This window comes from Mus pahari, chromosome 17 (assembly GCF_900095145.1).
Source record: "Mus pahari chromosome 17, PAHARI_EIJ_v1.1, whole genome shotgun sequence".
NCBI lineage: Eukaryota > Metazoa > Chordata > Mammalia > Rodentia > Muridae > Mus > Mus pahari.
In genome coordinates this window covers 45,007,452-45,019,571 of record NC_034606.1, presented here as the reverse complement: position 1 = coordinate 45,019,571, position 12,120 = coordinate 45,007,452, and the positions used below count along the sequence as shown (strand labels likewise).

The following is a 12,120-nucleotide window of genomic DNA, read 5'->3' as shown; positions in this document are numbered from 1 at the left end:
TCAGAAATCCACCTGCCTCTGCCTCCCAAGTACTGGGATTAAAGGCGTGCGCCACCATTGCCCAGCGAGGAAGACATTTAAAAGACAACCTGACTGGATTTGGACACACTTTTGGATATGTCTTACAGTGTTTCCAAAGAAGTGTGTGTGCTATACATACTTATATGGAGACCAGAGGTCAATGTCAAGTGTCTTCCTCAAACTCCTTTATTTATTTTATTTTATTTTATTTTACTTCATTTTATTTTTTTGAGACAGACACCCTATGTAGGGGGAACTTGGCTGGGCTGCAACTCCAGGGAGATATATAATGTATAATATATATATATATATATATATATATATATATATATATATAGCATGTATGCATATATAATGGATACATTATATACACATAATATATACATACACACACATACATACATATATGGGGTGCCACAAAGTCCAGGAGAGGGCACCAGGTACCCTGGAGCTAGAGTTAGAGCAACTGTGAGCTGTGGGAGGTGGGTGTTGGGATCTGAACTCTGATCTTCAGGTACAGTCAGCTTGCTCACCTATGAGTCATCTCGATGGCTCCCTTCCTTGCCATTCACACTCTGATGGGTGAGGGGGCTGGCCTGGTTGTCCACTTTATTAGAAAAGAACTCAGGTTTGGGGATTTTAAAACTGTTCTTTTGGTGTATTTTTGAGACAGGGTCTCATTGTAAACCCAGGATGACCTCCAACATGTGGCAATCCTCCTGCCTCAAACACATACGACCCATCATCACAATTTAATCTTGTCTTTCTTTCTTTGACTTCTTCCATTTATTTATGTATTTATCTATCTAAATTTATTTTTGAGACATGGTCTTTGTGTAGTTCTGGCTGTCTAGAGACCACTATGTAGATCAGGCTAGCCTCAAGCTCGTGGAAATCCTCCTGCCTGCCTGCGATTAGAGGCACGCTGCTCCCCCATGCCTGGCCCAACTTAAAATTTTCAAGTACAAAATTAAGCACCTATTGATGGGGAAATATATATATATATATATATATATATATATATATATATATATATATATATATATATATGCCAGCTTGGTCTAGTAGTGAGTTCCAGAGTAGCAAGCTACCCAGTGAGACTCTTTCTTCAAAACAAATCAAAACAACAAAAGATGAAACAAAAGAAACAGGAGAACAAAAGGTCTCCTAGACTTGGGGTTGGGCGGGGGTCACCAAAAGACCTTCTTGAATCTCTTCTTGCCTCTCAAGACATCGGGGGTCCAAGCTGTAGGTTTTCAAAGTCATTCACCAAATCTTGCAGGCCCCAGGACTGTTGGGAAAGAAATATGGGCGCGCCAATTGGTGTAAGGAAGACAGGCAAAGGGATGTTCTAGTTAAGAACAGAGACACAGAGGTAAGGCAGGGCTGGGAGGCCCTGGTGCAAGAGAACAAACGATGTCTAGAGATGAGGGGTTGGGCCCAGGGGAGGGTGAAGGGAGGGGCACCCAAGGAATATGGGGAAAAAGAGAGGCGGGGGCTGTAGCAAAAAGCCCGGGCCCGAGATTGAGAATTCTGCTGCAGCGGGTAGGGCCTGTAATGGGGCTGGGTTTGAAGGGGCGGAGTCTGCACTAGGAGGCGGGGCCTGCAGCAAGGTGGTTCTCACCTCCTTGATCCTGCGGAGCCGCCTTTGTGTGTGCCTGCTGTTTTTCTCCAGTCCCTTCCATGGCCTAAACGGCCTTTGCGGGTTCACAAAGTTTGTCCAGCAGTCAGTAAACTCTGAGATGAAAAAAAGAGGGAGCCGGTGAGTCCCCAGGCCATGCAGAGGCCTTCCCCTACTGCCTTCCCTTCTCAGGGTATGACTCTTCATAGAATCTGCCCAGTCGGGTGGAGGCAAATCTTTAAAGGCCTCAGGCAGGCTAACATCCTCCCTTCCTGTCCAGCTTCTCTCCCGTCCCCCTGGCCATGGCTTGTCATATTGAGGCTGGAAAGCCTTTGACCACTGGTGGCTGTGGTCCTTTCTTACGTGGGAGGTCCATGACGTCCACCTGAATCCCTGATCGCCACAGAGAACACAGCCCCTTCTGGAAGATCCTCCTCCAGTGGAAATACAGGCGGGAAGTGTAGATGTGCAGAATTAGATCTGGGCGATCCTTTTGGAATGCCGCCAGTTGCCAGGCACAGTTTGGGCAGGGGCTCCAAGTGAGGTAGCAGGTGATTCTCATTTGACTCAGCTCCATGGACCGAATCTTCTCCAGGAAGAGGATTTCTGCATGTTGTTTTCCTTTCTGAGGGGAGCCCGGGCAAAAAGAAGTTGGAAGGCAGAAGCCAGACAGTATGAGACTGGGGGTGAACTTGGAGACCAGGGGCACTACCTTGTGAATTTCCTAATGTCTGACCCAGCACAGGGAGACCCCCTCTTTCTGTATTCAACCACTAACTCTACATTCCCAAAACACCACAGCCTTTTCTAAATTGGACAAGAATCCCAGAGGTGCCCAGACAAAAGGATTCAGCCAAGAGATGGTACTTTCAAGTCATGGTCCCCATGAAGTGAGTGACCTCCTCACTTCAGGATGCTGACCCTGGAACTCACTATGTAAACCAAGCTGGCTTCGAACGCCTCCCCGAGTGCTGGGATTAAAGGGGTATGCCACTAAGTTCAGAAAGAGCTTTTCAAAGATGTTTTAACAGAAGAGCGGGTGGTAGTGAAAAGGAAGGACAGGGAGCCTGGGAGACTGCAGTGAAGAGACCACTGTGTGTCTTCATTGTTTCCTCAGGACAGTTTTTAAAAAAAAAAAAAAAGCAGACCCGGGAGCATGCGTGGCAGGAAGCATGTGGAGCAGAGCATGCATGGCAGGAAGCGTGTGCTATGCAAAGGAACAACCTTGGAAGATTCGGGACAAGGAAGAAAGTCTGGGACCCTCAGGATGTTCATGATGTGTTGGAAGGGCAAGGGGGGGAAAGTCCCTGGCTGCCTCTGTATCCAGCTCTGAGAACCCATCTGGTACCTTGCTTAGCAGCCAGCCTTTGAGCAGCTCTTGGCCATTGGACTGCTCCAGCCGGTAGCATAGATAGGGCTTCCTGCGGTAGTAGCAGCGATGCTGGACTGGCTGGACCTTTCGGCTGTTGTGAAATTGTAAATAAAACACCTCTTCTCTTAGCAGGCTCATTTGGCTATTGTACAAAGGAACAAAGAAGACAAAGGTGAGGAAACGTGACCTCTGTTCAGCCTGCTCTTAACCCAACTCTGGACCAATGCAGGGGCTCCTGACACCTTCATCATCAACCTGTCAATCATAAACCTGTCACCACATCCTCCACATGACCTCTTCACCCGAAGCCCTTGGCGAGTGGCATATATACTAAGAAACCCGTGATATTTCTAGCCAGGGCTACTTCCCAGTGGAACCTAAAGGTGTCTGGCTTCTCATGCACTCATCATTGCCCTGGGAGTGGGGGGAGGGTGCGGATCCTTCTGGGACTTTCTCTTAATCATGGGACTCAGGGCCATCTGACGGGGCCTGGCCAGGGCTACTTTTGTGTGGAGCAAACATGTTTTCGTAGACAGCTCAGCTCTCAGGAATGAGGAACCCAGCCTCAACAGACTTTCCAGTCGAAGGTCCTCCTTCCTCCACCTGGCAACTAATGGTTCTTGGCCAAAGTGGCTCTTTGGTGCTATCAAAAGGCCTGGGACAAAGCGGCCCAACTGCATGGCTCAGAAGGGAAAAGGGAATGTTTTCTGTGTCTCATTCCTCTTCCTGGTTGAAATACAGGAGGCCCAGCTCATCGTGGGTGAATCTGTGTGTTCTGTGGATCTCTCTCCCATTCTTTCCCATCTCTGTGGCTGTGACACGCTATGAAACACTCCTCTTTCTTATCCCCCAACTCCTGATCTCAGAGGGTGGCAGGGCTGGTGGGGGCAGCTTGTCTAGAGTGAATCTATGCCCATTTCCAGGAGTCAGTCCTCCTATCTCTGGCTCCCCCTCCTTCCTGCCTCTCCTCTACAAAGCTACTTTGCAGTGAGCCCCCTTCCCCCAGTCCTGTGATCTCTCAGGAAACCCCACCTTCCATTGATTGGTAAGCTTTCCTCACAGACCTGCAGGGTGCCCTGGGCCTGAAGCCTTCTATTAGGTAAGACATTGCTATCCGAGTAGCACCTTAACCTTCCAAGGGGACACTTTGTGACAGCTCATAGTCCCATCCTGGAGCAATTGCCCTCTGACCTTTTGTGACTCACCACTAGGAGACTTTATTCGAAAAGGGAACAAATCTGACTTTCGGATGCTAAAGGCACCCAACTTCCTGTGTAATGTCACGAGGCCATGGTGTGTGCTACCAGACCAGGAGACCTGGCCCTCCATGGCTCCACTGTACATCTGTTTTCCTTCTCTCTGTGTAGGCGTGGCATGTTTGGTACATGCATGTGAGCATGCACACCCAGGTGTGCCCATGTGGAGGCCTGAGCGGGACACTGGGCATCTTATGCCCTGCCTTGAAAGCTCCTCAGTCTACTCTGGCTGACCAGTGAGCACCCAGTATTGGGCTAGAAACATATGCAGCTTTGCCCACATTTTTTCATGGCGACTGGGACTCGAACTCAGGTCTTTGCACTGGCAAAGCAATGCCCATCCTTCCTCAGCCATCTCCCTCATCCCTGCCCCCTAAATCCTCTGTTCTCTGTCAAGATTCAAATCTACAAAAAGTCAACACATATCGGGGGCCATCTGAAAGCCTCCAGTGGTTAAGAGCACTTGCTGTCCTGCAAAGGACCCAGGCTTGGGCCGGGCAGTGGTGGCGCACACCTTTAATCCCAGCATTTGGGAGGCAGAAGCAGGTGGATTTCTGAGTTCGAGGCCAGCCTGGTCAACAGAGTGAGTTCCAGGACAGCCTGGGCTACACAGAGAAACCCTATCTAGGGGAAAAAAAAAAAGAAAAGAAAAGAAAAAGAAAGAAAGAAAAGAAAAGAAAAAGAGAAAGGACCCAGGCTTGGTTGCCAGCAACCACATGGTGGCTAGCGGTCATCTGTAACTCCAGTCCCAGGGTATCTGGTAGCTTTTTCTTCTGCTTCTATGGGTAGTGTATGCAGGTGAACTTATGTAAGTGCAGACAAAGCATTTATACATACAAGAAATTGTAAAAATCTTAAAAACAAACAAACAAACAAACAAAAAACCCTAACAACCCACCACACACAAAGTTTGGTGAGATTCCTAAGGATGGGGTATCTTGGGTACCCCCCTTTTTTGTCCCTATTCTTCTAACTTATCTCTCAAAAGGGAAAATAGGCCTGCTGAAGGGGAAGCTATTGGATAAATGTCAAACCTAGGGGCATCATTCCATTTTAAATACCAGGCAGGTAAGGACTGATTCCCAAGATTACAGACAGAAACGGTGTGTGTGTGTGTGTGTGTGTGTGTGTGTGTGTGTGTGTCAGGGGGCTAGGGGGACAAAGAAGAACCCTTTGTTTGTTTTGTAGGGAGGCTTGTTGAAAGGATGTGTCTCTCCCTAGGTCACAGCATGCAGAGGCCAAAACCCATCTGGGCCCACCCTGTGCACCCAGACCAAAAAGCAAGTCTCCATTCCGGTCTGCACCCCTGCCCTATCTGGTTCTCCAGGAGAAAGTAGCCCCATGTTTTCGGGAGGGAGGAACCACACACCTTTTATATGCAATAGTACAAGTATAGATTAAGGTTAAGTTCATTGTCCTAGATCAATGAAATGGCTTTTCTTTCTTTTCAAAAAGATTTTAGCTTTCATTTTTAATAGAGTGGGGGCTGGGTCGGGGAAGGTGGGTATGTATACAAGTGTGCAGGTGCCCAGAGAGACCAGAAGAGGCTGTCAAAGCCCCTGAGACCGGAGCTACAGGCAATTATGAGCTGCCTGGGGTGAGCACCAAGTCCCTCTTCATGAGCAGTTGGCAGGTTTTTTTTTTTTTTTTTTTTTTTTNCTTTTAAACCACTGAGCCTTCTCTGCAGCCCCCAAACTTTTCTTATCTTTGCCAGATCTTGCTGGACAGTAACATTCTGTAATCGGAAGACTGACCGGAGACCCAGCCCCTCCCCAACCATCAAAGCCTGGGCGTGGCCACAGGTCCATGCATGAGCACACACATAACAAATGGCAGTGGGACCAGTCACACACTGGAACTTTGTGTCAACAGTGCCCAGAATGATAAAGAGTCAGAAGCCAGGAGACAATGGGTTGTCTCTGATGGGGCCCTACCAGATCCAAAGCCCATGGCGATATTCAGGACAGCTCTATTCCAACAGTAAAGGACTCAAGGATTCATGCTTTTTCCTCAAAAGGCCACACAATCCACTTATGCCCATCCTTGCTGTGAGCACCAGGCAGATTCTTTGTTTTTAAGCACAGGGTCCCACTGTGCAGCTCTGGCTGACCTAAAACTCACCATGTAGATCAGCTTAGCCTTGACCTCATAGAGATCCACCCTTTCTACTCTGATCAAAGGTATGCACCGCAGAAGTTCAGTGGTCGCCCAGGCCTTTAGTGTCAACACTTGGGAGGCAGAGGCAGTCTCAAAGAACAAAACAAACAAAAGCTCTGTGCCACCACACCTAGCTTTAGGCAGGTCCTTCTAAAAAAAAAATTTTTTTTCATTTTTATTTATTTAGTGGCATCTCTGAGTATATGTATGTGTGTGAATGTGTGTATATGTGTGTATGTATGTGAGTGTGTGTGTGTATATGAGTGTGTGTGTATGTGTGAGTGTATGTGTGAGTGTATGTGTGTGAGTGTGAGTGTATATGAGTGTGTGTGTGCTTTCACCAACTACATCAATGTATATTTGTGAAAATACAATAACTACACCCATTATTTTGTACACTAATTTAAACATTTCATATGTAAAAATACATATGAAAAAAAATTAAAGCAAAGCTCCTAAAAGCACTGAAGCGGGAAGCAGCGGGGTCTTCTGAAGGAACCAGGGGTGAGAAGAGATACAAAGGGGCTACTTCTGGCCACCTCTGCTCTATAAGAGGCACGGTTTGGGGTTTCATTTCCTTTTCTTGAGGCGGCCTGTGGCCCTGGGAAAGTCCCTGGTTTGTGACTGGGCTCCTAAAGCAGCTGTGTGTGACCGCACCGACTCCCACCAGGGTGATGGCTCTTCTGTCTACTTTTTGTTGTTGTTGTTGTTGTTGTTTTGAGACAGAATGCCTTTGTGTAGCCTTGGCTGCTTAGAACTAGCTCTGTGAACCAGGGTGGCCTTGAACTCACAGAGATACGCCTGCCTCCTAAGTGCTGGGATGAAAGGCATGCCCCTTGTTTGTTCCTTCCTTTTTAACATCTCCCTGGGCCCTGCCTCCGTATCTCCTCTGCTCTCAACCTTCCCCCATACCTGCACTGGAGCATCCTATGGGATATCCTGGGCAGGGTGGTCCCAGACCTCCAGTCTGGGGGCTTCCCTTCCTGTTTAGTAAACTGTCTCTGAGACCCTGATAGTGATGCACAGGCCCCATCCCGGAACAGGAAGACCCAAGGCAGCTAAGCTGGCTCCGTCTCAGGCTTTCTTTCCGTCCTGTGATCCTCTGGGTTGGCAAAGCAGAGCCTAGATAGAGACGGGTCTTCTCACGCAGTCTGAACAGAGATCCAAAAGGAAAGGAGACGCTAACTTCAGAAAGGGAGCCGGGTGCAGAGCTGGATGGGAAGGGCGAGAGGCAGGGGGAGCCCACCTCACTCACCCCTAACTGGCACTTGGTGTGGTTCAGGGCACCGAATCTCATCTCGGGCCCTGGAGAAGGCAACACCTTCTGCCCTATCTGCCACCCCCAACAAGACAGGAAATTGGAGGGACATCTCAGAAGAGGTCTCAGACTGTCACACAGCAAATAAACAACAGGGCTGGAGGGCTGGCCAGGTCTGCTTAGCTGTGCTCTCTGCCTCCTCCTGCTGCCCCTCTGTGGCCCTGATGGTTCCCAGGAAAGTTGCAGGAGTAGGGTGGGGAAGAGGTGACTCCCACAGAGCCGGCCAGGTCTAAGACACAAGGACAAGGACTTTCAGTTCACTCTCCTGAAGCTTTTCAACCTGCTTTGGCAAGTCCCAACCACGGATCCTCAGATTAAAGACACAAAGAAGTCTGTGAGAGCTGTCACCTCAGGGCCTGGCTCTCGCAAGGACAGGAGTCCCCGGTAGGCCTCCTCCTCTTCCTCCCTCTCTGCCTTGGCTCCTCTCCTGCCGGAACAGAGCTTAGTCATCCGGGTCAAGCTGAGCTCTTATTCCTCATGATGTTATTAAATGGCAGGGGAAGCCATGGGCTAGTGTCCGTGGTCAGCCTATGAACTTACTCTCCAGAGCATCCCCCAAATACCTGTCTCCTAGTCTTACTTCCCATCCTGCCCAGTTACCAGAGGTACCTTCCCTAGCTGTCCCTGTGGGCTGGCCTTTTACTCTTAAAAAAAAAAAAAAAAAAAAAAAAGTATTTATCATTATCATCACCATCATCACCATCACCATCATCACCATCAACAACATCATCATCACTATTATTATTATTTGTGTGTGTGTGTGTGTGTGTGTGTGTGTGTGTGTGTGTGTGTGTAATATAGGGTGTGCACCTGCCATGGCCTAAGGGTGAAGGTCAGAGGTCAACTCTGTAGAGCTGTTTCTCTCCTCCCACCTTTACGTGGGTTCCAAGAACCAAAGTCACGCCACATGGCTTGCATGACAAGCACCTGGCGAGCCACCTTACCAGCTTGCCCTACTCTTACCCCTCTCATTCCTCAATGTCCCTCCCCCGGCCTCTTACATGAGAGTGCCCTTCTACCCTGCTTCGTTCAGTCCCCAGTCCCCACGGCTCACCTGCATTCCACCCAGAACCTCATCCCTGGGACACCTTTTGTTAGACAGACATCTGACAGAGTGGGTGAAGAGCTGGAAGGGCCCAGGATGAAGCAAGGTCTGGAAAATGGAAGAGAGGACCAGGATATGGTCAAGGATTCTCCTGGGGTGTTGGCAACCAGAGCGAGGACTCTGGGCTCCCCATCCACAAAGATGCCTCTTAGCCCTGGGAGAAGCACAAGTTCAAGGCCCCTACACCTCAGGACTCAGAATGGAGCTAGTGTTTGGAGGCTAGCCGCTTAGGTGGGTCCTCATTCGAGGTCAAAAATAGACTTGTGGGAAGAGGGAATTTGGACAGAGGAACGCTAGGAAGGAGGGTCCACACAGCACACAGAGACCCAGCAAGAAGGACCATCTATAGGCCATAGGAGGGCATCAGGAGGAACTGTTTGCCAGGCTCTCAGACCTGGAGAGCATGGTGGGCTAGCAAAGCATGGCGGGGGAGGGGGAAGCCCTGGTAACTGGGGTGTCTGACAGCTCCTCCCTTCCTCTAGGCACCCAAGGCTGCTTTTTTTAAAAAAATTATTTTCTATGTGCATCTATGCTTTGACTGCATGTATATATGTGTGAGGCTCCCTTGAGTCTGGAGTTACAGACAGCTGTGAGCTACCATGTGGTTGCTGGGAATAGAACGCAGGTCCTCTGGAAGAGCAGCCAGTGCTCTTAACTGCTGAGCCATCTCTCCAGCCCCTCAAGACTGCCTCGATGGGGTTTCTCTACCTCCCAGTCTCCATGCTTAGACATAAGCCAACTGGCTTGCAGCAGGACTCCATGATGGGAGACACCAGGTTACGGGACTGGGAGGGCCTTGTGGGTAAAGATGTCTCAGAGAGAGAAGAGGTTTGGGAGGAGGGAGAACAGGAAAGGTAGTCAGGCATGAGAAAGCCCCTTACCTCAGAATCTCCTGAAGCTTAGAATTCTGGTATCTAAAATTTGTACACAGTCTCTTCCAAGGCATGAATGGCTGGCCGTCATTGTCCACAAACTTCTTCCAACACTTTTCAAATTCTGAATCAGAAGAGGAGAGAAGGCAGGCAGTTAGGGCCCAGCAGGAGTCTCCACAGTCCCTCAAGGCTGGTTCCCTGGGCACACACCCTTCCCTGTATGGCAGACCCGCATGCCCTCCTGCAATGGTGATGCCCACTCCTCACCGGGTAGGCCCATGGCAGCCACCTGGGCTCCTTCCTGAACCAGCCTGCAAAGTCCCTGCCCGGTCTTCGGGTCCCTTATGTTGTAGAGGCGGGAGCTGAAGATGGCCAGGCTCAGGTTGTGGTGTGTGGCCAGGAACCTGGCTACCTGCTCTGCGCATTCGAAGCAGGGGCTCCAGGACATGTACCAGGTGACCTTGAACTCTTCCCTCAGAGACAGCACTTTTAGTACTTTGTCATGGAACCAGTATAAAAAGCAGATTTCAGCGTGGGTGTTGCCCTGGGAGCAAAAGGGAAACTCTTGATGGGAGGGGAAGGTGGAGGATAGAGGGGATCTCCGCTGGGTGTCTCCATCCCTCCCCATCTTCTTTGTTAATTTCTGTATCCCTCACCATTCAGGGCTTAGCACTATTTCTGCATTCTCAGCAACCCCTCTTGCCAGCACTCTGAGCCAGGTCCACTGGGGGATTGTCTGGTTACCTGTCTGCCATATCTGATGTGGAGGATACAGGCTAAGAAGACCCCTGAAGGAACCACTGACCAAGGGTAGCTACCAAGTCCTTGAAACGTGGCTCATCTGAGGTTACATTTACAGTACGTTCACAATACACACAAAAAAGTCCTTTCCTTTCCTTTATTTTATTTTTCATTATTATGTATTTGTCCATTGGTTTTTCAACACAGGGTTTCTTTGTGCAGCCCTGCCTATCCTGGAACTCTCTCTCTTTCTCTGTAGATCAGGCTGGCCTTGAACTCAGAGATCCACCTGCCTCTGCCTCCCCGGTGCTGGGAGGCATGGGGCACTACCGCCCAGTGTCATTATTATTTTCTGAGACATCGTTTTACTGTGGTATTCCTGGCTGGCCTGGAAGTGGCTATGTAGGCCAGGCTAGCCTCAAACTCACAGAGAACTACCTGCCTCTGCCTTCAGGGCAGTGAGACTAGAGGTGTGGGCCACCACACCCTGCCTCTGCAGTCTCAATGGGCTTGGCTCCTGCCTGTTGTGAGAAGGGCCTGGGCAATCAGTTTATTTAGCTTGTGTGTGTGTGTGTGCCCATGGTGGGAACACATATATGCTCGTGAGTATGGAGAGCTAGAAATTGACCTTGGATGTCTTGCTTGCTCTCCACATTGAGGCAGGGCCCCACATGGTACCCAGAGCTTGCCGACGTAGCTAACCCCGTGAGCCAGCTTACTCTGAGGTTTCCTTGACTCTGCCTCCCATAGGATAGGAGTATAGCTGGCTGTAGGCTTACCTAGTTTTTACATGAATTCTGGGGATCCAAACTCAGGGTCTCATGTTTTTGTGGCAAGTGCTTTATCCTTGGGGCCACCTCCGCAGGCCTTTGGTCTTTATTGACTATTTGTTTGTTTATTCGTTTATTTAGATAAGATCTCACGCAACCCAGGCTGACCTCAAACGCTATATAAGCAAGGATGACCCTGAACTTCTGGTCCTCCTGTCTCCATTTCCTGAGTGCTAGGATTCCAGGTGTGAGCCACCATGCCTATTTTTCCTGTGCTGCCTAGGATCAAACCCAGGACTCACATGAATGTTAGGTAAACATTCCACCAACTGAGCTATGTCCCTAACCTAGTACCTTGTTCTTAAAGACCCCATGGCAAAGGGAGTTGGGTGAATCGCAGTCCTTTCTAGTCACTTCATAGCACAAGAAGGTATCTTTCCGGTCTTTGGCATAGCATAGGTTCTTAAAGTGGAAGTCGAATTTTTCTCGAGATATCAGGTTTCTGCAAGCACAAGAGAGAAAACAGAAAATTGTAGAGTGTGCCCTGGAGTGACCCTAAGCAGAACAAGGCCCCTAAAGTCCTGAGGCACCCCCAACTCCCTGAACCTTTGACAATTTCTGGAGTCTTTCCAAGCAGGAAGCTTGAGGGGGAGAAGGGAAAAATCTTGCTGCCAGAGAGGTGTCCTCCTACTTGGGCCCTATGCTGCTCCACCTCTGAGTCCTACCCAAGAACAGGTAGAGCCTGAGGAAATGAAAGGTTCAAGATTCTTTTTCTTTTTTTTTTTCCCCCTCAAGACAGGGTTTCTCTGTGTAGCCCTGGCTGTCCTGGAACTCACTCTGTAGACCAGGCTGGCCTTGAACTCAGAAATCTGCCTGCCTCTGCCTCC

General features: G+C 49.3%; 1 protein-coding gene across 2 annotated transcripts in view; it reads right to left on the bottom strand.

Annotated features, from left to right (window-relative positions):
• Window positions 1-1,077: 1,077 nt before the first annotated feature.
• Window positions 1,078-12,120, bottom strand: part of LOC110334948 (DNA dC->dU-editing enzyme APOBEC-3) — a 13,019-nt gene continuing 1,976 nt past the window's right edge. The window contains exons 2-9 of one of the 2 annotated variants that reach the window (XM_021217006.2): window positions 11,588-11,735; window positions 9,990-10,266; window positions 9,732-9,846; window positions 8,800-8,898; window positions 2,991-3,156; window positions 2,006-2,267; window positions 1,646-1,758; window positions 1,078-1,312 (exon numbers count right to left, since the gene is read on the bottom strand). In XM_021217006.2, the coding sequence (XP_021072665.2) occupies window positions 1,247-1,312; window positions 1,646-1,758; window positions 2,006-2,267; window positions 2,991-3,156; window positions 8,800-8,898; window positions 9,732-9,846; window positions 9,990-10,266; window positions 11,588-11,735 (1,246 nt within the window). In that variant the 3' untranslated portion in view covers window positions 1,078-1,246. The remainder of the gene's footprint in view (window positions 1,313-1,645; window positions 1,759-2,005; window positions 2,268-2,990; window positions 3,157-8,799; window positions 8,899-9,731; window positions 9,847-9,989; window positions 10,267-11,587; window positions 11,736-12,120) is intronic. The other variant, XM_021217007.2, reaches the window with a different exon arrangement.